General features: G+C 42.0%; 1 protein-coding gene across 2 annotated transcripts in view; it reads left to right on the plus strand.

Moving 5' to 3' along the window:
- The window catches only part of nectin3a (nectin cell adhesion molecule 3a), a 33,931-nt gene that overhangs the window by 6,254 nt on the left and 4,643 nt on the right, over positions 1-23,034 (plus strand). The window contains exons 2-5 of one of the 2 annotated variants that reach the window (XM_050072721.1): positions 10,953-11,303; positions 16,769-17,068; positions 19,535-19,652; positions 20,754-20,905. In XM_050072721.1, the coding sequence (XP_049928678.1) occupies positions 10,953-11,303; positions 16,769-17,068; positions 19,535-19,652; positions 20,754-20,905 (921 nt within the window). The remainder of the gene's footprint in view (positions 1-10,952; positions 11,304-16,768; positions 17,069-19,534; positions 19,653-20,753; positions 20,906-23,034) is intronic. The other variant, XM_050072730.1, reaches the window with a different exon arrangement.

Consider the following 23,034-nt stretch of genomic DNA (forward strand, 5'->3'; position numbering starts at 1 on the left):
GCTCTCCTAATTTGCAATAGACTATATGGCTGAATACATCCCCCCTCTTTAATTAAAGCTGTAGCAAATAGACTGAAAGGTAGAAAACGTGTCTTTTTCAACGGCTAAGCTACTCTGTCACACAAGGGAAGAGTCATAGATAACTGCTCAGTGTTGACAACATTATAGTTCAGTGTGGTTGCTATCTTTTGCCTCTACTTGGATTGCGAAAAGGATCATAACAAAACAAGTGGCCAGTTCTATTTAGAGCTTATAAACAATGTTGGAATATCAGATATTGCATGGATTGAATTACATTTTCAAGGGGGGTGCATCACAGTTAATACTCACTCTACAGAGCTGTTAGACTAGCAATAAGTGGGATATTACAGCCTTTATGTACTCATAATATTTGTCTTTTACATCCAAGTGAGCTCCATATTATGGAACACTATTTCAAACCAGACATGTAACGTGAGTCGCAGAAGAAATACACTGGGATGTTGTCTTACTGAGTTTTTTGGAATCTCTATGGACTTCACAGTGTGGGAGGGAGGGGTGTAGTACATTGCTAAGAGGGGTGTTGACAATATTCCCCTTCGATTGAAGTCTAGACCAAGTTGTACAGCATGTAGCCTGTGGTTGGCTCAATGCTTTACATGGTAATGTTGTCAAGTACATGTAGCTGTGTTTTTCTGTGAGGTCACTATAGATGCGCTGTCATCAGCTGTGATTTTTCTTTAATCCCAAGTGACCTAGGCACCTAAATCTCCTTGTTCTCAATCTTCAAAGTGGGTGGTAAGAGTAAATCAAGAGTAGCGTTTTAATCTGTTGCAGAAACAGGGTGAGAGTATGTGCCGGGAAGAGTGGGTGTGCCGGGAAAATCAACTCCCTCCGACCAGGATAATGCTGCTGAAATGCCACATTGACCAGACTACTTACTGTTTTTATTGACCACCGGGTACACACAGTACAGAGGCAAATTTTTGTTGGACTGCTGTACTTCCTTCCTTGTTGTGATGCGGTGATTGCTGACATGCAATGGTGCTGATTGCTCCACAAAGTCCAAAGCAGCTTCCTCTATCAATGTTTTTCTAAACTGTACATTTGATATTTATAGAGACTATATTGATGGATTACAACTAAAGTTAAATTAATTAATTAATAAAAAAACGTGTAAGTAAAACAGCTTAGTAAACATAGGCTAGTTAAGGAAAAAAAACCTTTGTTGTATACAAAAAGTCTCTCTACTAAATGTCTCTAGTGCTGCTAGTGTTTTTAGATGCAAAATATTTGAGCAACATATTAACTGAGCTATTTAAATTATAGTTTTAAGGTCCAGTGTTTAGGATTTAGGGGGATATATTGTCAGAAATGGCATATAGTATAATAAGTATGTTTTCTTTAGTGAAATTAACTGAAAATAAGAATCATTGTGTTTTAGTTGCCTTAAAATGATCATTCATATCTACATAGGGAGTGGGTCCTCAGTCAAGGAGTCTGCCATGTTGCACTGCTATGTTATACAGTAGCCTAGAATAGACAATCCAGACACTGACTCTAGATAGGTTAATTTGCGTTTTTGCAGTGGCCACGGTAGTTAGCAGCGCATCCACAACAAGAGTGTCTGAATAACACTGATTTTTTTTTTTTTAATGTTAAACTGCTTTATTCAGTGTTTTATTCAGTTTAAATAATTGGGTCAGTTTGTTTTTGAGAGGAAGAGACCTCCACAGATAATTTGGCTCATGGTAAAAACCCTCTGAACGTCTACATCCTAAATTATCGAAAAGGTGAGCACACATTAGGAGGTGCTAGGCTAGCAGCCCATCTCCAAACAGCGTTGGACAAACACTGAATTGTAACATGGAACTGCTCTATCCAGTGTTTTTACCAGTTTTAATCACCTGGTCCATTTGTTTTGGGGAGGAAGAGAACTCTGTGGATTATTCAGCTCCCGGTTAAAACCTCCTGAACAATGAACACTGAAGAAATTCTAACCAGGAGAAGTTTTTGCTGGTTGCAGTCTGCACTCACCTCTAGATACCACTAAATCATCTTAAATCTTATATACTGGACCTTTAAATAACAAATACGAACAAATAATGACTTTTTACTCTGTTGCTATGCAATGAATGGGCAGATACAATTATGTGTTAAACATAGCAAATAATGCTTTATAACCTACAGGCCCCATTACTAAAGGTTGTTTGCTTTTTGTCTGTCCTGCATCCTACTGGATACTGTTGTATTGCTCACTGTCTACCAATATTCTAGCTCCATCTCTGTTACACCAGTTTATACAGTATAACAAATCTCTGCACATTCCTTACATAATACCAGTCCAATGTGTGCAGCCTCCATGTGACAGTCCCTAGATCCCTTGAAAAAAAGTTGTTGGCAGAAGCAGGCATCATACAAGAAATCTAAAATTGGTCAATGATGGGAATCATTTTAAAGAAACAAGTCTAATTCCCTCTGGGGTCTCTGTGGCATGTGGGAAACTATGTTTCCATTATGTTAGATTGGCCTAATGAAAGTACAGTAGCCCATTTAGACCCAGTGAAGGGCAGTGGAGTCTGTCATTAGTACAGAACCCATTCTCTCTTCTCTGCAAATCCCCACCCACCACCACCACTAACAACAAGTGCCTGATCTATTTCTCTCCTAATGAATGAAAATTGAGCTTGTTTTTGTAAGATTTTTTTCAAATGTAGCTGCAGTAAAAACAGCACGGGTCTAAAAACAATGCATGATTCTTGCATAATAGGCCCTTCAGTCCATTTGTATGTCTCCATGATTCATTGCTGAGTTCACATATAAGCATTATTAAGAAGACTGCTATGGGTTAAAGGATATTTCATTTTAGCATAGTTGTGTGGTACATGTAGTTTGCATCTTTGCAGTGGGGATGGGAGCCCACAGATGTAACTGCAGTGAGTCAAATGCCAGTTTTGCCATTATAATGTCATTATTGTTTTTGGCAATAGGCCTACATAAGGCCAACATACAATTTATCTTTATTATGACAAAGACTAATATGGAGGGTTGGACCTCAAATTATCCTTGGTTGCCTGTCTATGCCGTCTTTGTTTGGTTCAGTGGTAGATTTTAGTGGATGCTGTGAATAATTTACTAAAATCAGTTAAACAGATACCAGGCCATCCATAAAACGCCACTTGTTCTTCAGTTGTCTATGTGTGATGCCTGGCTAATTGTTTTATGTAGTAAATGTCAAGCATCCATTCATGGCTGTCAGTTTCTGAGACAAGATAAAGGTTTTGTTGAGAACACTCAGCTATCTAAAAGAGGACAGGAGCAGTAAGGATGTACTTGATGAGCAAGCAGACCCTGACACAAACAACATTTCTACCCCAGTGCAATTTTCAGCACTGCTGTGGTGTGATGGCGAGTGTAGTGCAGTCTCTATTAGCATTAACGTGTCAGGGATGTCATACACTTTTGCTCTCACTGAGAAAGACTCCCATTGTAGCTTCTTTCCCTAAAAAGACAGCCTCCGAAATTAAGTTACTTTGTCACACAGCAGCTTGAAGAATGTCTTGCCTTGCTTTGTGTGACCATCTGTGACTTTTTCCAATTGTCTTAGCTGTTATAAAAAGTCACATTTTGTCGTGCATTTTCTACTTGCATGGAAAGAAGTAACACTGCTGCCCATCTCTGGGTCCATAGCTCTGTGTTCACATACTGAAATGCCTCAAACCCCCACAACAAACAATAACAAATCCCACACAATAAGGCAGGATGCTGTAGGAGTGTTTGTGTTGCCGTGATACACAGTGGCAGACATTGTCCTTCATGAGTTCTACAGCATAGCTGTAGTCGACTCTGATGAGAGGTTGTAACCTATCCTGACACTCTGTATGTCAACACTATTGATCTTTTACTTTTAAGCATGGATCTTTAATCAAATGTGACCTGGATGAGAAGGACACAGAAGTCCACATTGCTAGGGGGGGGCAATGAGAAAGGGGTTTTGAAGAGGACAGTGACATGTGAAAGAGGCCCGGCGCCCACCCTCTTTTTAAAGGCCTGTCAGCCTGTGTTTGTCTCCGCCATGAATTAGCCCACTGAAAAAGCCTCACACCCTCACAGGATACAATGCTAGGAAGGAAGGGGGTAAATTAGAGCTGGTGTTGGGACTAATGTTTTCTTCACACTGCACAAATATTTCTTACGATAAAGACATGCTATAAAACAGGCAATACACCACTTGGCCTATCCTGTCTCTGATTGAGACTGAGTTATATGCCTCACAAAGTAAAGCAAAGGTCTGGGGGCCTGTGTTAGGCATATAGGCATTGTCTGTTTGTTTTTTTTCCTGGTCGCGTCTATAGAGAGCAACAATACCAAACAAATGGCTCCACTTCGCCTATTGACTTCTTTGAGTTTCCAGTATTTAAAGGCGCAGACGGCTCTCAGGAAATGCAGGCCACAGTGCAAAAATCACCAATGCTAATGCAAACTCCTAACTGTTACAACTTTTGTTCATTTCCACAAATGTCCACTTTGATGGCTTGGATCAGGTCAGGAACAGTTGCTGTTGTGGTCATAAACCCACTGAGACATAAGTGAGTAATTGTTTTACCACTTCATCTAATAGTTATATATTAATCCATATTCTAAAATTGTTTTGTCTGAGGTTGGCAGAGTTTGCCACTGTCGTTTTCAAATGCAGATTAATGAACATTTTTAAATCCGACCTTGAGAATCAGATTGAAGTTTAATAGTCAGCTAATGTTTCCATTGGCCTAAACTAGACTAAGGGACTTTAGTGCCTTGAATGAGTATGAATTACTGCACTCATTAAACAGTAATGAAACACTGCCCTTCAGCCTGCATTCACCTCCTACACACACTTGGAAATTACTGAAGCAGGGAAGAGAGGCAGGACTAGGTTAGGTTTGGCGCACTCTAGGTTGCTTGCTAACAGAGAATGATGGGGGTAGCTGACCCAGGCTAACCTTCCACCAGTTGTAACATATCTTAAAATGAACAGAAATGTCTTTGTATATAATTACTCTTTTAATTGTGGTACTACTTTGACTTATTTTCTCAGATTTTTGCTAGTGATGCACCGATATCAATGTTGAAAATAACAATTTGGCTGATAGGTAATACCAGTGGGGTTTTTTTGTGTGTGTGTGTGTGTGTGTGTGTGTGTGTGTGTGTGTGTGTGTTTTTGTTGTTGTTTATTCTGTTTTTGTTGCTTGTTACTCCCACTTTTGTGCCAGGAAGGCAAAGAGATCTTTATTCCAAAGATATACAGCTGTTTAAAAGTCATGCAGCCCATCATTACGTCACCTTTGAGTGAGCACAAATTCAGTCATACAAGTTAATGAAACAACCTTAATATAACCTTCTTTCATGGAAAAACATCTTTTTTAAAAACGTCCATAAAGCCTTTTTGCTTCATATAATATATAATATTTCCCTCCCTATTATCTATCACTGTGAAACATAAACAAATTCTCCTTCAAACGACTGTATTTACTCAAGTTTCTTGCCTGGATAGAGCTTAAACGCATCATAATGTATCTCCACGCAGCCTCGATAAACTTTAAGTCCCAGCTACTGACTGCAAACAGCTAACGCTCAGTAGCTCTCCTCCTCTCTATAGCCCATTTTAGATAGGAATTGTGCAAATTTGCAGGAAAGCCCAATCAGTCTTTTTTCAGCATTGGCAGTATAAAAGCAAAATCGGCGAGTGTGGCAAAATGCCGCCTACCTACTTTTGTTTATACAGAATGCGCCTTTTTCGGGGCAATGGGGGGCGTGAGCAAGTAACAAAACGTGTAGCTCAGCGTGTGACGTAAACAGTGACGGGGGAGGGAAGCCACAGCTAGTCAGTCCTTCGGCGATTCTCTTGTAAGTCGGCCCGTTCTTCACCGTCCCTGTCAACTGACGGTTAATGGCCTCTTCGTTTGTGAGGGCACGCAATTCCTTGTCTCCCCAGTTGCTCTTCTTTACTGTAGTGTCTGTCAGGTTTGCGTTTCCCTCTTGCTACTAGTACTAGCTGCTCGCTAATTCCTGCTATCAGCTGTTTCCTGTTTATCCACCGCCAGTGGGTCATATGTGCGGCGTCATCAACAGCTCCTCCCACAAGTCTTCAACAGTCCCCCCCGTTGCGGAAGGCCGCCTCATTCTGTGTGGGTTCCGCCAATATGACTACCCTACGAGGTGGAAAATTGGGCACCTCGGATCAACTCGCCAATCCGGCTTTGTGTGTCTAAACGCTCGCAGCGAGCCGGCAAAACAGCCCAACATTCGCGGAAAATCTGGCAGTGTAAAAGGGGCTTATGTGTTAGGTCTCAATAGTCAGTGATCTGTCCGGGCTGTACACCGCCTATTCCCTACTGTCAGCTGGGATAGGCTCCAGCCCCCTGCGACCCCTAACAGGATAAGAGGTTACAGAAAATGAATGAATGAATGTAGTATCATCATGGAAAAAATAGGGTGCATCTCTTTAAACGTTGATCGTGAGTTTACTGCATCCTTTCCTCCTAAAGGCGTCCCATGGATAACCCCTGTTCATCCCAAACATGTTTTCTATTGTCCCCTGGAGGACGGGACACCATTAGTCTTGAGCCCTGCTTTTTAGCCCGCTCAAAACTGGTGTGACACAACAAATAAACATGGGCCATTGTCATCAGTGAATGTCATCTTATTTGCCAATAGGCCAATGACAGTCAGCAAGGCCAATATTAGCCAATGCTGCAGCATTTCAGTATGAGAACATATATGATTTAAACAATGGATATGATGGCTGAAGATGGAAAAAAGAAAAGTCTCTGAAAGAAACTTGAATTACTTTTTAAGTGGATGTTACTCTGTCATCAAAAACCCATGACCTGAATACTGCTGAAGTCAGATAGCAGGGATCCCACAATTATAAATGCAGACTCTATAAAGTCCGCACATTTCTGCCGTCCTGTCTTCACAGTGCATAGTATACATGTGTTTCAGTACTTTTGACTCGGTGGTCTGGATCACTCTGTCAAACTGTCATTTATTACCATCAGCTTGTAAAAATGATTGATCCAGCCTTGTTATGTCCTTACATAGTTCCCTCTGTTGTTAACGTCTTTTCTTCTGTCCATCTCACTTCTGTACTCCCTCACAATAACTGCCCTATTTCTTGCTTTGTGTCCTTATTCATCCTCCCCTCACTGTATTCATGTCTGAATGCTGAGCAGTCAGAGTTTCCTCTAGCTTTAGTCCTAAACCACACTCCCTACTGCACAGATCTCATGTCTGCATTCTTCTCCTGTGAGGTCTTCAGATCAGTCCCTCATGAGTGCCGTTTGACATGATAATCTATGCACACAGTTTTGTCTACATGAACATGACATATTGTCTATTTTGTTGCTGCGTGTGAATGTTTCTGGCCTTGGACCCGTCCCGTCTCACACAGGTCTGACATGCACTGCAGGCCTCATTGCGAGGATCTTTAGCCAGGAGACAGCTTCCTCCTTTGGGGAGGTCAGGGCCGAAGCTAGGTCAGGTCTGGGTAGGTGGAGATCTTGGCGCATCAAGTGGCCGACGTGGAATGTTTGAGCCGGTTGCCAGGCAAAAAGGAAGGTTTTGATTTACCATTGCGTCTTGCGAGCAGCTTGTCGCAATTAGTGATGTCAGGAGGGAAAGAAACAAATATGAAGCATTTCTTCAAAGGGCAAGCATATCCTTCCCATGAGTTCATTCTTTCCTTGGGTTTCTCAAGGAAAAAGGGGGCAAAAGTGCAGCCTATTTCTCTACGGTCAAATTAGGTTTTGCAGGCCTGGGTTCTTCCTGTTCTCAGCAGGGTGTCACATTTTGAGATGACTAAATGGGTTGCACTGTATCCAAACAGTGACACGGCATAAAGATGGTCACGGTAATATAGGTTTTCATGTTTATCCTATTAAAGTTCTGAACCATATCTGTTTACTGGATAAGATGGATAACCCGTAATGAAACTAGTGACACTCCTGAGCTGTGCCTCTGCTTTGTAGCAGTACGCCTATTTCCTTGATGAAACAGCATGACAGCTTTGTTTAACGCACTGCTTACATTTCATTTGCCTGCAGTATTTTAGATAATATTTCACGGAGCTCTAGTTTGTGAGCTCTGGCTGTGTTCTTCATGGTCTCAGCTAGCAGTGCCAAGTTTCCCCACTCTCCTCCTGGCTGTAGGTATCCCATGCAGAGGCCATCTGTCTCTCCTCCCATAATGGTAAGGGTGGAGTCCTCTTTAAGCACTTCCCCCCTTTCTCTCCCTCCTTTCCTACTTACTCCCAAATGCTTACTGTAAAACAAACAGAACATAGCATGGATGGAGTCTAGTTTCTTTGTATGCTTTGACAGGCCTGAAAGCTGACTCTCAGAGATCGAGAAACTACGAACGGTAGCAGTTGGGGTGTCGTGTCAGGTAGCTGCAGTATGTAGAGCATGTTAGGGAGAAGGCTGGACTGAGACACGTGTCTGCATGCATCAATGCAATGTCACGCATGCCAAGCATGTTAGTTTACCACTCCAGGGGTGGGGGTTATCAGCATGACTTTTATATTCTTAAAACAGTTATTGATATCTCTTTGCAAATGTTAATCTCACAGTCACGCTTTTATCATGGCAGTATAATTTTATTATATTTTTCCAAGCAAAAAAAAAAAGAGTTGCACTTGTAAGGTGACAACAAACAGCTGTTGTGTCAGCTCAGATGACCATGGAGTGCAGAATGTAAAACCCACATGGCTCTGACCCTGATTCTCCCTCACACCAGTGCACCCAGAGGACTCCGGCAGACGCAATGCAAACACAGGGTAGCACATGCACTGCAAAGCACATTATGGCAGTATGGGCTTTTTTTAGACCAGGTCACGATGCAAGGGTGGGAAAAAGATGTAAATGGATGCCAAAATTATAGTGGAGAAATGGAATAGTAGTCCAAAGTGACTTTCCCAAGTGTCTTTTCAAGTGAATGACAAATAAGGCAGGCTCAGTGAAATACATTAGTTTAATAAGAGCCTAAATATGGTGCAGAGCTATGCTACACTGGGAGCCCTACATTGATTGGGTCATGGACCCCCATGTGATCAGATTTTGCTTCAGGGACCTCCATCTGAAAAGATTTTTGTTAGATATGATTAAGCACAGAATTCTATAGCTGTCAACTACAGTTGAGAAGATAAGTGTAGAGGAGGTGAAACCTATAATCAGATTAGTCACTCGTATGACTCTTACTCACGTTGGCCTCACTTCTATAGTGCATTAAATAATAAACATAAACTATTCCTCATTTTTCTGGGGACCCCCTGGAACTCCCTTAAGGAACCCTGGGGGTCCCCGGACCCCTAGTTGAGAACCACTGGTGTACACAGTAAGGCAAAAAACACATGGAAAATATTTTGGAAATGTGGGTCAGCAGAGGAAAAAAAACAAACAGGAAAGCCCAAGTATTATAGCACAACATGAAACTTCACAACACAATGCAACATACATTTAGGGCTCAGCAGCCATTCAAACAAAATGCCTGACTCTTACACACATGGGAAGAGATACACATTTGTGTGTGTGTGTGTGTGTGTGTGTGTGTGTGTGTGTGTGTGTGTGTGTGTGTGTGTGTGTAATCACTAAAATTACAGGGGACGTAATGGAGCACGGGGAGCCTGAGCCTCCTTTGGCTATATTCCTCACAAACCAAGATAGCATTGCTGTGGCTTACCGCTCACATTCATGCCAAAGACTCAAAATACCAGCCAGTGGACCACTTTTATAAGCTTTACTCCATACACATCCGAGACTACGTACAAAGTGGAAATTTATGGCTCCCAAATATAACTTACTCCGACTGCAACCGTGTCAAGCAAACTGAGGGGTACTGTTTGAATAGTATGAATGAAATCACGTTTTTACGTTTTATCTACAAAACAAATATTTCCACAAAGGTTTACTGTAGATCTGCTCTGTAATTCACTTTTGAATTTATATAGCCTCTGAAACGTTGAAGCAGTGTTTCTATCGATGACTTTGTGTCATTATGCTCACAAAAAATGGAGCCTTGGATGGATTTTTTCCCCCCGTTCAGGGCTGTAGCTATAACCTGTAATTTAGGATTTATTTCAGGTTAGGTTTGCAAGATATAGCATTCATTCCCACTGAGTTGGTTGTTTTGTTTGTTGTTTTTTTTGCTACTTCCAGAAGCACGTCTATCAACTGTGACATGGAGATTACTGTCCGCACAGCTTGCATATCACGACACCGAATTACTCTCTCCAATGCTGATTTCTCAAAAATAAAGATTCAGGCATTTGTTATTATCACATGCTCATCTTGTCTTGACTTTCTTTTAGAAATTACACCGTTAAATGAATGTTCAACACCAAGTTTTCATGTTGCATTAGTTTACAATAACTTTAATTTAAAAAGAAAAATCCTGCGGTGGGCTTCATGTCAAATTAAGGGCCTCGTAAAAAGAGGGCATAAACTATAAAATTGCTCCTTTTGTTTCATCTCCTTCCAGTGAATTTTTTTTTCTTTCCTGTTTTAAAGGTGCTCTGATGATTAGCAAGAGGGACAGTCTGAGTGTCCTGCGGTGAAAGTGTGTTGCTTATTAAGAGGCAAAGCAGAGCACTCAGAATAATCCAGATGAAGTCTGGTCTGTGTTTTTTTTAACACCAAGAAAGTCTGTCGATGATGAGTGAAGGGAGTGAATGCGTAATGATAGCGTGTAGAAAGCTAATCAAGACTGTAATTTTAATCTGGGCCTTATTGCTGGCACATCCCATCTACTGTACTTTCTAGAGCTGGATTCACAGACAGTTTTCTTCCACTGTTAGATACCAGAGAACAAAAACTATACTCTCACAATCCAGTGAAGTGACAGTGTCATGACAAATGTATTTTTACGATTTAATTAAGGCTGCAGCGATGATGTGTTGCTTGTGTCTCTGAATCGTATCTCTCTTCTTTGTCTCTCAGCAGGTGTAAGCAGTAACCAGGTGGTTGTTCCTGAGAAAGTGAACGCAGTGCTGGGGAAGAACATCACACTGAGCTGCAGGATAGAGATGGGCTCCAATCTCAATCTCACACAGAGCTCCTGGGAACGTCGCCTTCCTTCAGGCACCATTACCTTGGCAGTGTTCAACCCCGAGTTTGGAACCTCCATTTCTCAAGACTACATCAAGCGCGTCTCGTTTGTTTCCCCCTCTATACGGGACGCCACCATCACCATCGAAGGAGCTAGCTTTGCAGATATCGGGTCCTACACTTGCAAAGTTGCAACGTTTCCTCTGGGCAACACACAAGCATCAACCTATGTTAATGTACTAGGTAAAGTAGAGCTCTCTCTTTTCCTTTCTCATTGTACTTAGTGCTTCTTCACACTGTTCTATAATCTCACTTTTAAAGCAGGACGTCATTGGTTGTGATTAAGCAAAACTTCAGTGACCACCAAGTGTTTGCCCTGGAGGAACAAACTACTCCCTGAAGCTACCTAGCTTTTTAAATTACAACCTGGAGTGTGGACAGACGATATTTAAATTTAAATCCCTACAGGAATCTGCAGTGCAGTGTCACTCACTGTGGAAAAACCTGCTATGTCAGGTTTAAATTAATCTCTCCATAAGGTCCTCCACAAGGCTACTTACATACAAATCATAAAGCATACATATTAATACTTGTAAGGAATATAGAGACTCCCTTCTCATGTAGCAACCATGTAAACAGCGTGCAGAAAGTCCAAACAGTCCCAACTTGATGCAACTAGTTGCATGCAACAACAAGTTAATTGCAGGGTGTGATGCGGAGTAACTCTCATGACATTCACTTGCATTTAACCGTGCTGCATGAAAAAGTTTCGAGTGTAGCACTGGTCTTGAGACGACAATGTGCAGCCATTTCCCTTGAGGCAGTGAGGATTGTTGTTAGTTGTCTTCACCCTTTGTCACTAATTATGAAATCATACCTCAGGCTGAGTAACTGGCATTTGTAACGTTCTCACAGGCATCGAGGAAGCAGATGACAAATTTGGCAGTCTCTAGTGTAGAAAATATATAATTAAAGATGATATACTTCAGGGTATCGGCACATTTGGTATCATAATTTTCTTTTTTTGTACTGAAAACCTCTGTTGGTGCTGATACATCTGCCTTTCCGTAATGACCTTAACAACCCCACAGTTTATAATAAATTATTAAAGAAATATACATCTCATCAAACACGTACTATATCAAGATATATATATTTATTTCTTGCTACTCATTACCATTTTCCTGTTTATCCAAATTATTGCATACACACACTGTATTGTCTTTGCACTGGTGTTAACCTGTATGTTCTACACTGTATGGGGCACATACAGTAACCCCCCCTCTGAGGATTATGACCATTGAACTTTCTCTGTGGTCAGCGTATGTTTCAAGCCCTAAATTGGCGGTTGGATTGCACTCAGGCAGCGCTGAGAGTCGGAGATTGCACTGTAGGCAGTAGTTTCTCGTCTCACTCCAGAGACTGAGGGAGACTCTGATGACTAATGAGTGTTACATTAAGTGCTGCTGTGACAGCCACAGTGTCTGGGACCTCACAGAGTTCAGCTACACCTTGTTTTCCTCTCCACGCAGCTTCTCACACGCATTGGGTTTTTTATGGCTCATACAAACACATACATGCACACCCAAACACAAATACATGCCTAGGCCTTCTTTACAATTCTCATGTAATTAGGGTGTGATTATGGTGGAAATATATGTTCTTGGCAATTACATACATGTCATGTGGGCATAGGGTGTTTATCCTAAAGAGCACACATCACAATTACAAGACCTAAAGTCAGCAGATTTAAGTTCCCAAGGCAGCGATGAAGACTGGCATCTTCATCTCTGCCTCCTTTTGGGTTGACTTGTGCCATTTTCACAAGAATGTTTTGAGACAGGAAGAAGTAGCTGCATCCCAAAATTTCTGGTTAACAAGTCAGCATATGGACAATATATTGTTGAACCGGAGTTTATTAAAGGGGACCTATTATGCTTTCCTGTATTCTGTGTCTTAAATATAGTGTGACAGTGAAGGATGTTCATAAATAACATGGCCAAAGTTTCAAGTAATGAGGTCAACATGTGTAAAAGTAATCCCTGTGAGCAAAAACCTCAGGTTTCCTACTGTTTTTAACACTACGTTTCCAGCAGTTGTTTCAACTCTGGCTACGGTATGACGTCATAGTGTGCCAGATTTATTACAAAGCCTACCCCGCTAAATAAAGCTTCATGCTAAAGTCAGTGACACATGTAAACTCGATTGCCAATGTTGCTAATTCCCCCTTGTTTTTGAAACATATTGGTGATTTTTCATGGGAAAAAGTGCTTCTATTCATGGTGCAGTGATGGTGCAGAGACATATGCTGTGTCTCAAATCGCATACTTCTGTACTTACACTTAATATTTTGAGTGCATAAGTGCGTTCACACTGAGAAGTATGGAAAAAAGCAGTGCACTATGAGTACCCGGATGGTGCACTCAAAATGGTCAAAAAGTTGAGTGTGGAACTATGGACACTTCTCGCCCTCAATGGTCGCCATCTTGGCTACGTAGCGGAAGGGACCACTTTTTAAACTGGAAATAGCGGCCGAGGACTGTGCGACCGTGAACGTCGCTGCATTGTACAAATACAAGTGTCTTCTGCACTAAACACCACTATACTGTTGTCGGGTATAAGCCAGCAGTATGTTTATTGGGTGACTTTAGCAGTCTGTAATAATTGGTACCACGAACGATAATGAGAATGCTAATGCTAGTTTGCTAACTAGCTAATTTGCGTTTGTCATTTCCGGTGAGTGTGCAACGGCCGTGTTTGGTTTGAGACAACACTACCCTGTCGAAATTCGTGCACTACGCCAATGAGTTCATAGTGCACATAGTATACTACATAGAAGTGTACTAACGGAAGTATGTGACTTGAGACACACCAATAGAGATATGGTAGACCTGGACACGCCGACCAATCAGAGTAGACTGGGCTTTTTGGGAAGGGGGGCTAAAAAAACAAGCGATAAAACTGAGTAACTCAGACAGAGGGTGAATACAGGTGTTTCAGCTCAGATAGTGAGAGGAATTTTGTTTTTGACCATTAGAGCATGTGCACATGTCCTAGTGAAAACCTTAAATACAAGTTTAAACCTGAAAATGAGCATAATAAGTCCTCGTTAACAAACTGTTTTTAGATACAGAATATTGGTTTTATGGTGTATATTGTGTTTGTTTTAACTACTCAGCTCAAAGTTCCAAGTTTTGATCCATGTTTACGTTTTGAGGTTGAAAAGAAAGCACTTGACTTCATTTTCATTCCTTTCAAATGAACTAAACTAAAGCGTTGAAAAGGCTCAAACCCATGAATAATAGATCTAAGTCACGACACACATCATAATCATTAACAGGTGCAGCGGACATTGACTTACACTCTTGATGCGAACCTTGTCTTGTGTTTAATCATGAGACACTCAACACACAATATTTGCTTTGGCCCAACACTTTCTCGCTTTCCTTTTCACCGTGCGTCTACAGCTTCTCAGAGAAAAGGCCTGAGCATTTAAGGAACAGTTCAGCAGGAAGTGTGCTACAGTGCGTTAGCCAAAAGTCTCCACCAGTGAGCAAAAGGAAGGAACTAGAGAAGGAAAATATGGCACGTAAAGTGAATGAATTAGATTGACCTTTTGTGTGAACGTGCTGACAGGTGAATGGGAAAACTAATGAACAGCCATTGACTTTCTTAAACATGCACATGCATTCAGTTGGCGAGGCAGATTTTATCAATAAGCATTTGAGCTTTGTCTTTCAACCACGAACTGCATTCTCTTTTGTTTGAAGTTGTCTGTTCGTTCATGTGGCAAATAATGCAAGTTCTTTTTTGCTGAGTCACAAAATTGAGGAATCAGCCCCACAGAGAGATGGTTAAAGACGCTTACTCACCGAAGCCAAAATCTGAGGAGGGTCATAGTTTTTTTATTCTTTTTTTTTTTTTTTTTTTTTTTCTGTGGTGAGAAATGTTTCGTTTCTTCTTTTTGTTTATTCAAATAATGCTGGACTTCCCCTTCAGTTTCTGTGAAGTGTCATTTTTTGCTTGCATGTTGCTGTATGTCTCACGTTTTATCTTTTCTTGTTCTGGTAACTATCAACCTTTTGCATCACAGCTTCCAAAATCTAAAACAAAAAAGATGGGTGATTATTTTAGATCTGCTATAGATCACCATACCAAACAGTAAAAATGTGAAACTAGAGGTTTTAATGATGAATCTTTACAGTAAAAGTGTCCACATGTGATGCATGACCATTGGACATCCAGTCAAATCCCCTTTTTCTAGGGGTTTCCGCTGTGACGTCAGTGTTCAGTGTGCATATGTGGATCAGTGTGTACGTGGGCTGGAAAGGGCCAATGCAGCCAGTTTGCTGAAGGGAAATCGTTACCCTTTCCCCTAAAGCATTTCCACTCATCCAAAGCGTTCCCCTCCCTTCCTGACAGCAACTCCAAATTAACACGTCTCTCTGATTTAGTAATTCTGAAGCTTCGGCCAGCTTGCCTTTTAACATAGAGCAGCTACTGTTTATAGTCGGAACCCTGTAAGGAGGGGCCGGGGGAAGCAAATGAAGAATGTGAGGTGGACGACCGAGAGCGATGTCCCTGCCCCTGCTCCGGGTACAGGAGACGCCAGGTTATTTTTGGAAAAGCAGGGTGCCGAGAGTTATTTGAATTTGTTGTCGGACCTCCTGCCTGGCCGGAGGAGTGGGGTGGCAGATGTCTTAAAGGTGATGGCCTTGTCTTGTGGATTAAGCTGGTGTGTGCCCCCATGTGTCTCTTAAAACGGTCACCGTTGCAGTAAGTGGAACAGCTGTTCTTTGAGGAAGGACAGAGATGGAGGAGACAGTGCACCGCAAGAGAAAGAAGAAGAAATTTACGTAAGAGGGAAATTCCAGTGATGGTACATAGAGGTATAACCTGTGTAGCCAGTTTACTTCACCACCCCTCCATTGTGTTCTCCCCTCCCTCAGCAGACCATCTTCTTTAATTCATCCGTCCCTTTTCCTCTTTTGTCTTGCTGAACTTTCCAGCATAATCACAAAGTGTCATCTCTGACACTTTGTGATTATTAAACAGAGCCCTGTGTGTCTTTTTTTAGGCCAGCACAGCAGTAGATAAACAGTTTTACTGCTTCGCACAACAGGTAGAGGGGTGGTGTTATTCTGGTCACGTCCCTCTTGCATGGATCTGTTTTGCCTCTCTGTTGAGAAAATCCTTGTTCAATCTAAACCTGCAGTTATTCTCAGGAAGCCGGTATAACATTACTCAAAGTGCTGAGAAGTGTACAGTAACTTAGCTCCTCATCTTTCAGTACAACAGAGTCAAATACAAACACACCACAGTGTCGACTGTCAGTAGCCTCTGATTCTGCAATATGAAGGGTTTTTCCCCAAAGTCATACACAGACGTAAGGCTGTGCTAGAACCATACAGTTGGACCATTAGACTCCAACAATAAGGACAGCTCAGTCTCTGAAATGCATCCATATGATTTAATAGCATGCTTCATCAATTTTTAATGCATATATGTGAAATGGAAGAAGTCACTTTGCTCTCTCTGGCAGTTAAGTATACTAAGGCCACTTCCCTCTGTCCATATATTACATGATGGACATTATTTATTCATATACATACACAAAAAGATCAATATTCATTTTGTAATCTTTTCTCCATTCTGTCATTTCCTCTCCTCCCCCCTTCTCTCCCTCCTCTTCGCACTCTTCATCACAGTGGAGCCAAAAGTCTACGTGTCCGCCGGCCCCACAGCTCTGCTGGATGGAGGCAACGAGTCACTGGTGGCCACCTGCATAGCAGAGCGTGGCCGTCCTGCTGCTGAGGTTTTCTGGGAGACGGAGCTGTATGGAAGAAGTGAGAGGCTAAGTCACGATGAGCTCAACGGCACCACCACCGTACACGTGCGCTACATGTGGCAACCGCAGAGCTACGCCCAGGGGAAGACGCTCACCTGTGTGGTGCGCCACCCGGCCCTGCAAACGGAATTCCGCATACCCTATACACTAAATGTTCAGTGTAAGTGCAACATAAAACGCTTCCTTGATTCCTGTGCTGTTTTTTTTATTTACACTTGACAAGATAAGTCAGGTGATATTATTCTTATCATGAAATCCCAAAACCAACAATGAATTGATCCCACTACTTCGACTAAGTATCACCTGTGTAGCCACAGCCTGATGGAGCTTACTCCTTTGTGCCATGGACCTCCACTGTCCAAAAACTATTGACTTGCAACATTGTTAAAGGGATAGTTCAGACTGTGGGTATGTATGAAGTGCTTATTCATAGTCAGTAGATGGTGATCAGTTTGCTCCCAGTTTGGAGAAGCAGGCAGGAGTGCCACTACGGAAACTTAGCAATGTACTGTTGTGGAATGGGGTTAGCAGCAAAAAAAAAAGCCACTTAAAAAAATCAATATCAGTCTAAGTGGATGCTATGTTTAGAATATTTTAGCTCCTGTACCTCACCGTCAGACAACCTTTTCTTTGGCGCTACATTTCCTCAGCTGTTAAACTTAAGTATCCCCATGTAAAAAATCCAACTGTGCCGTGCACCACAGGTTCGAGTTTCTGTTCGGGTCAGAAAGAGCTGCTGCATGATCAGACAGAAACAGAACTTCACTTTCCTAAGTATTTCAAAGATGGCGCATGCTTGTGTTTTTCCTGGCTGTTCAAACAGGACCATTTATTTTCCTTCTGCAAAGTTCATCTTCTCTATACTCTGGTTCATGGAGGTATCCCTTTGTCTCCACAGTGAATGACATTTTGTTGTTGCTGTCATAATGACTCTGTTTTTATAAATAAATTTTCTTGCATCTATTGTCTCTTCCACAAACCGCTAAAAGTCTGACCCAAACAAAAAAGAACACTTAACAGTGCTGCAAGTCCATCGGAGACAGAAAATACAGTTGCAGTTTTGGACTCAGAACCTGGACAACAAAGATGTGCATGTGTACACCGATTTTCCAAATACACACCAGTGAGCAGCATCACTGCACTGGGTAATGACGAACATAGGCACCGTAGTGTACTTTGAGTCAATCCCACATTCTGCACCCTGCTGCTGTAAATACTGACCAGCTCACTAAATCCAAGGTCCCCAACAAATGAGCTATTTACTCCTGTTTCAGTAATGTTTGCTAAAATCTACAATAACAAAAATATAGAATATCTGCAGCTGTCTGCTCAAAGAGACATAAATGAAACCAAATTTTAGTGTGAGTGGTTTTGTGGCATCGTCCTTTTACCATCTTTTACACGCTACACCAGATTGCTTCTGATCACGCTGCTCCCCACATTGGGTCAAGTGAAGCACTACGACTGCCCAATTAATTGTGTAAGATTATGCATTTATTGAACTTTTAGTTATTGTCATCAATAATGTAAATTGTTCCTGAAATCACCGATGAATGTTCTATGAAAGTAACGATTATTATAGCTCCAGTTGTGCAGCCCTACCATGTACAGTGCATCTTATCGATATTAACCCATGCTGATAGCCTGATTTATGAATAGCCCGCTCAGTACCTTTCCTCCTTTGCCCATAAAGGGGCCATTTAAGAGTCATCTTAATGCTATAATCATTGATGCATACTTCCTTGGCGAGCAGTACTAAGGGTTAGTCTGTGTTTGGACCATGTGAGTGCAGGCTAATGAAGGTATTTTATGAAATATTGATCAGGCCTCAGCAGCAACACAAGAAGCAGGGGGCTACTGGGGGACAGCGCGTGGAGACGCAGTAAAAAACAAGGTTAATACAGGAAGAAAGAGGCTTCCCAGCTCTATAAATCATGTCAAATGCAGAGGCAAGGGATTTTAAGTGCAAAACAAGCACAATTTCAACGTGGAGCTGCGTGAAAAGGGTCAGTGGACACGATGAGCCGAGGCATCTTACTGTGTGCTGTAATGAGTTCCTCATTTGTCCTCGAGAGAAATCAAAATGAAATATTGGATATCTAAGTCAGTGTTTGCCATGTGTTATTACAGTGGCATGTGCCTGCTTTCATTTAGGCATCCTCCTGCTTTCCTTTGTTTTGTTTTTTCTTCTTTGTCATGGTGAGGCAGTAGAGTTTATTATTAGCTGCACTACATCTACTGTCGGAGTGAGTCTGTCATTTTCTAACTTTCCACCAACCCAGGGTCATTTGTTCACTCTCTTGGCTCTCGTTCACCGGCAGATCCTGTACCCTGCTACAGTCCTGCACAGGCTTTGTTTTTGTCATTGCTCCGCTACTGTGCTTATAATGCACGCTTTGTTCCTTCTGGAAAAGCTCATTTGTCATCAGGCTGCTGGGATCACAATGACTGATTATTGAGTGCTAGTCTTTTACACTATGAAATAAAACTAAAGTACAGTTTGGTCAGCATGACCTAACAAAAAACACTGCTGTAATAAAAAATACATTGTAAAAAAAAAAATGTGTTTTTAGTAAATAATACACATTTTTTAAATCATAACCATTTGTTTTATTTTGTTTTACAGTTGCACCGATGGTATCAATAATCGGAATCGACAAAAATTGGTACGTGGGTCAGGAGAATGTGAGGTTCACCTGTGGCGCCAAAGCCAACCCACCTGCCCGTCGCTTCATATGGACCAGGTCAGTATCCCAAAAAACTTGCGTACCTTTGGAGCAGAAATACACATTTCGTCCAGAGTCTCAGCAGCTGATTGTGTTCTTCTAAGGGTCCGGTTATGCAGCGTTAGGCAAACTGCCCCATCTCTGTCCCAAATTCAGGGGACACATCACTTAAATCTAATCAGTTGTTAAAATGTGCAGTCCTTGCCAACTCATAAACTTGGAAAAACATCTGATACTTGTTGTCAGGTTGTCAGCAGCTCATGTCAAAAAAGACATTGTAGAATGTGAATAATGGAAACCAGGTGTAAACTTGTTTTAGTCTGGACAAATTAAAAGTTTATCATGTGTTCAAGTAAAATCCCCCTCACACAGTTTACTGGGTTATAATGAAACTTAAATGAGTTTTTATCACTAGTATTTAGTTATAAGGAGTCTTTTTCTGTTTGATTGTTGTTTTGTGGATCACCAGTTTAATGACAAACAGACAAAAGCCACTTGTTTGTAGAGTAACTAATGTTATAGCCAACATGGGTGAAACATCAGCTGCTGTGTGGTCCAGTTGTGATAAACTAAACTGGGCTCAAACAAACTTAAAATTAAGGGTTGAAACGAAGAAGCTTCTGTCTATAAATTACCTCCAGCTTGACTTTTGTAGCCCGGACACTGGAGCTGTCAATTGCACTGCTGCACCCGTCGGGAAGACTCCCTGCTATAAATAAAAGATTCCAAATGGTTCATGCATCAGAGCAACACTGGCCTATTGGCAGCTCTTTGTCATCATCTTGCTTTGAAAACAAGAAATATGGTCTCATGTGAACTGACAGTACCAGAAAAGTCTAGACAGCCAAGCTCTTTATTTTCTTTTTTTTTTTGCTCTGACTTTGAAACCTTGTGTTGCTATAAAAGAGCTTTCCCCCCCTCATCTGATGGAAGTGCAGTCAGCTCAAATTATCGCAGTCATGTGATCATGTAATAGCTGCAACAGGCCTACGAGTGAGAGTCAACACAACCAGCAGAACAGTGACATCACTGCAGTAGCAACATAATGTATTTCTTTGAGTCTGTGTGTATGATTTACTGTACACTGTAAGATTTATGTAATGTTTCATATCTGCACAGGTTGGATGGATCGATGCCCGAGGGTGTTGAGATATCAAACAATAGCTTTGCTTTCAATCGCCCGTTGGATCGCAATGACTCTGGAGTGTACCGCTGTGAAGTGCTAAACGATATCGGTCTCCGCAGTCAAGATGTAAATCTCTGGGTACAAGGTATATTTTGACTTCTTTACTCAATTTCTAAAGTGCTATTGAATTCTTTCATGTGCTTATTTAGATAAATTACATTTAACACCCCAGGTTAAAAAGAGGGAGCAATCTGTGCCTTTTGACATTCATCGTGCCCCTCTCTGATGTAAGATTACCCTCTCAGTGCGATCGGCCCTCAGTTCAACACTTCTAGCAGAGCTAAGCCTCCATATAAATGTCCCTGCCCAGATCCACTTTCACACATTCCTGGCAACAGAGGAGCACGGAGTGCAGATAAAGAGTATCAGTACCAAACGTTTCCACTGTTGTGGTTTTGGCAACATTAGATTTCTCAGATAAGGTAGAGGGTGTTTACCCCTGCTGGTTCAGCAAAGTATGCACCCATGTAGCCTTTGTCTTTGTTTTGTTTAAGGTCAGGTTTCACAGCGGGACGTAGTAGATTGTGTTCACAGATTTGCAGTACACAGAAGTAGGTGTGTGGTTGTTATTTAACAGTGTATTGTTTTTTTAAGTTGTGTGAAATGTGATTATTTCAGTGCTTAATAGATTAAAACTAATATGCAGAAGGGACTTCCCCCTGATCATCGAAAGGGGATTCCCTGCATTTGGATTTGTTAGTGCTGTTGATTCACAGGCATAAATCCTTGTTAGAAAACTTGTAGGGTATTTAACTACTCCCGTCTGCTTCCTCTGTCTGTCCATGGTTTGCTACTTGAGTTCATTATTGTAAAGTCAGGGTGTGGATCCTGAGAACTCTGCATCTCTTTTTGTTTTCATTTCTCCTCTACTGCTTTTAATCCTTTTCCAAACAAAGCAACTGCTGCTTTTGGACACGAACTCCGCTAACACACACAATCCCTTTCGTTTCTCACTGTCGAGAGGAAAAGAGCTGGAGGAGCCCCAAAAAAGGCTGTCAGGCTCCATCTGTGTACAGGCCTGGTTTGGAGTCCCGCTCCAAACGAAAGCGCAGCTGACATCCTGTCCAGGACGGACTTGCACCGAGCAATTATCTTGCTTCTCTTGTCAAATAGTAAGACTTGGGCATGTGGCCTCTCACTTCCATCCCCTGTGGAGATAGCCAGGTTGAGCTCAGCTATATTCCCTCCCCCCTCCGTGGCTGCTCGGTGTAGCTGTTTCACATTCCCAGTTGTCTGTGCAGCCTTGTGGTTTTTGGCTGCTCGTCCCTCAGATGATCAGCTACATGGTTGCAGATGCTCATAACCCTACATGAGTTTAAAATGTCGCGCTGCAGGGTGGGATTGATAGTGACTGACGATTGCCAGTATATCAGTTCACTGACCTTGAGCTGTCTCTGTTATCCTCTCTCATGCTTTCACTTTAGCCCTGATCCTTCAGGCTCACACACAGTGTATAATTGCAGGTAATTAGACTCTTACTCAGTTACACAAATTGTGGAAATCATTACAGCTCCACAGGGAATCCGGTTTTGATAACTAGTACCTAAAAACCTCCCGGAGATGCAGACCTCTATTAGAGCGAGTCATTTTGCTTTGTAGTCAGGCTTTTGATGTTCCTGTGCTGAGATCGACTCGTGGTATCAGGCTGCTCTTAGCCCCAGAGGCTGGAGGTCAGAATGGAGACACTTATCCTGACCTTGAGCTCCACACAGCCCGTTCCTCTCCAGCTCTGGCTGCTATCACAAACGCCGGCCACCGGAGGACAAATCAGATGCAGGAACCTCACATCGATCACACAGCGTTTCATCTTCTCACATGACTTCCCCACAGCAGGGCTTGGAAAGAAAGGGGGAGAGCCAATCACGCTCACTCAGATGCTCATGAGTGCATGTCCTCTGTCCTCCTATCCCTTGCTGTCTCTCTCTCGTGCACACACACACAATGACAGTCAGCACTTAACCTCTCTCTGCCCCTCTCATTTCCTCCTTTTTGCTCCACAGCGCAGCTTTCAACAGATTCTTTAGTCTCAGGAGAGGCATGTCACTACTCCAACACTGCACAGTGTTGCTATAAATTAATCTAAGAACCATTCACACTTGCTCGCCAATCGTTACAGAACATAAAGTGTGGTCTTTCCTCTCTTTATTTTTATGACTCCTCACTCAATCTGCTGTCCTTCTTCTCTGTTTAAATCTTTTCATCACATGTTCTCTC

This window comes from Epinephelus moara, chromosome 2 (genome assembly GCF_006386435.1).
Source record: "Epinephelus moara isolate mb chromosome 2, YSFRI_EMoa_1.0, whole genome shotgun sequence".
Classification (NCBI taxonomy): Eukaryota; Metazoa; Chordata; class Actinopteri; order Perciformes; family Serranidae; genus Epinephelus; species Epinephelus moara.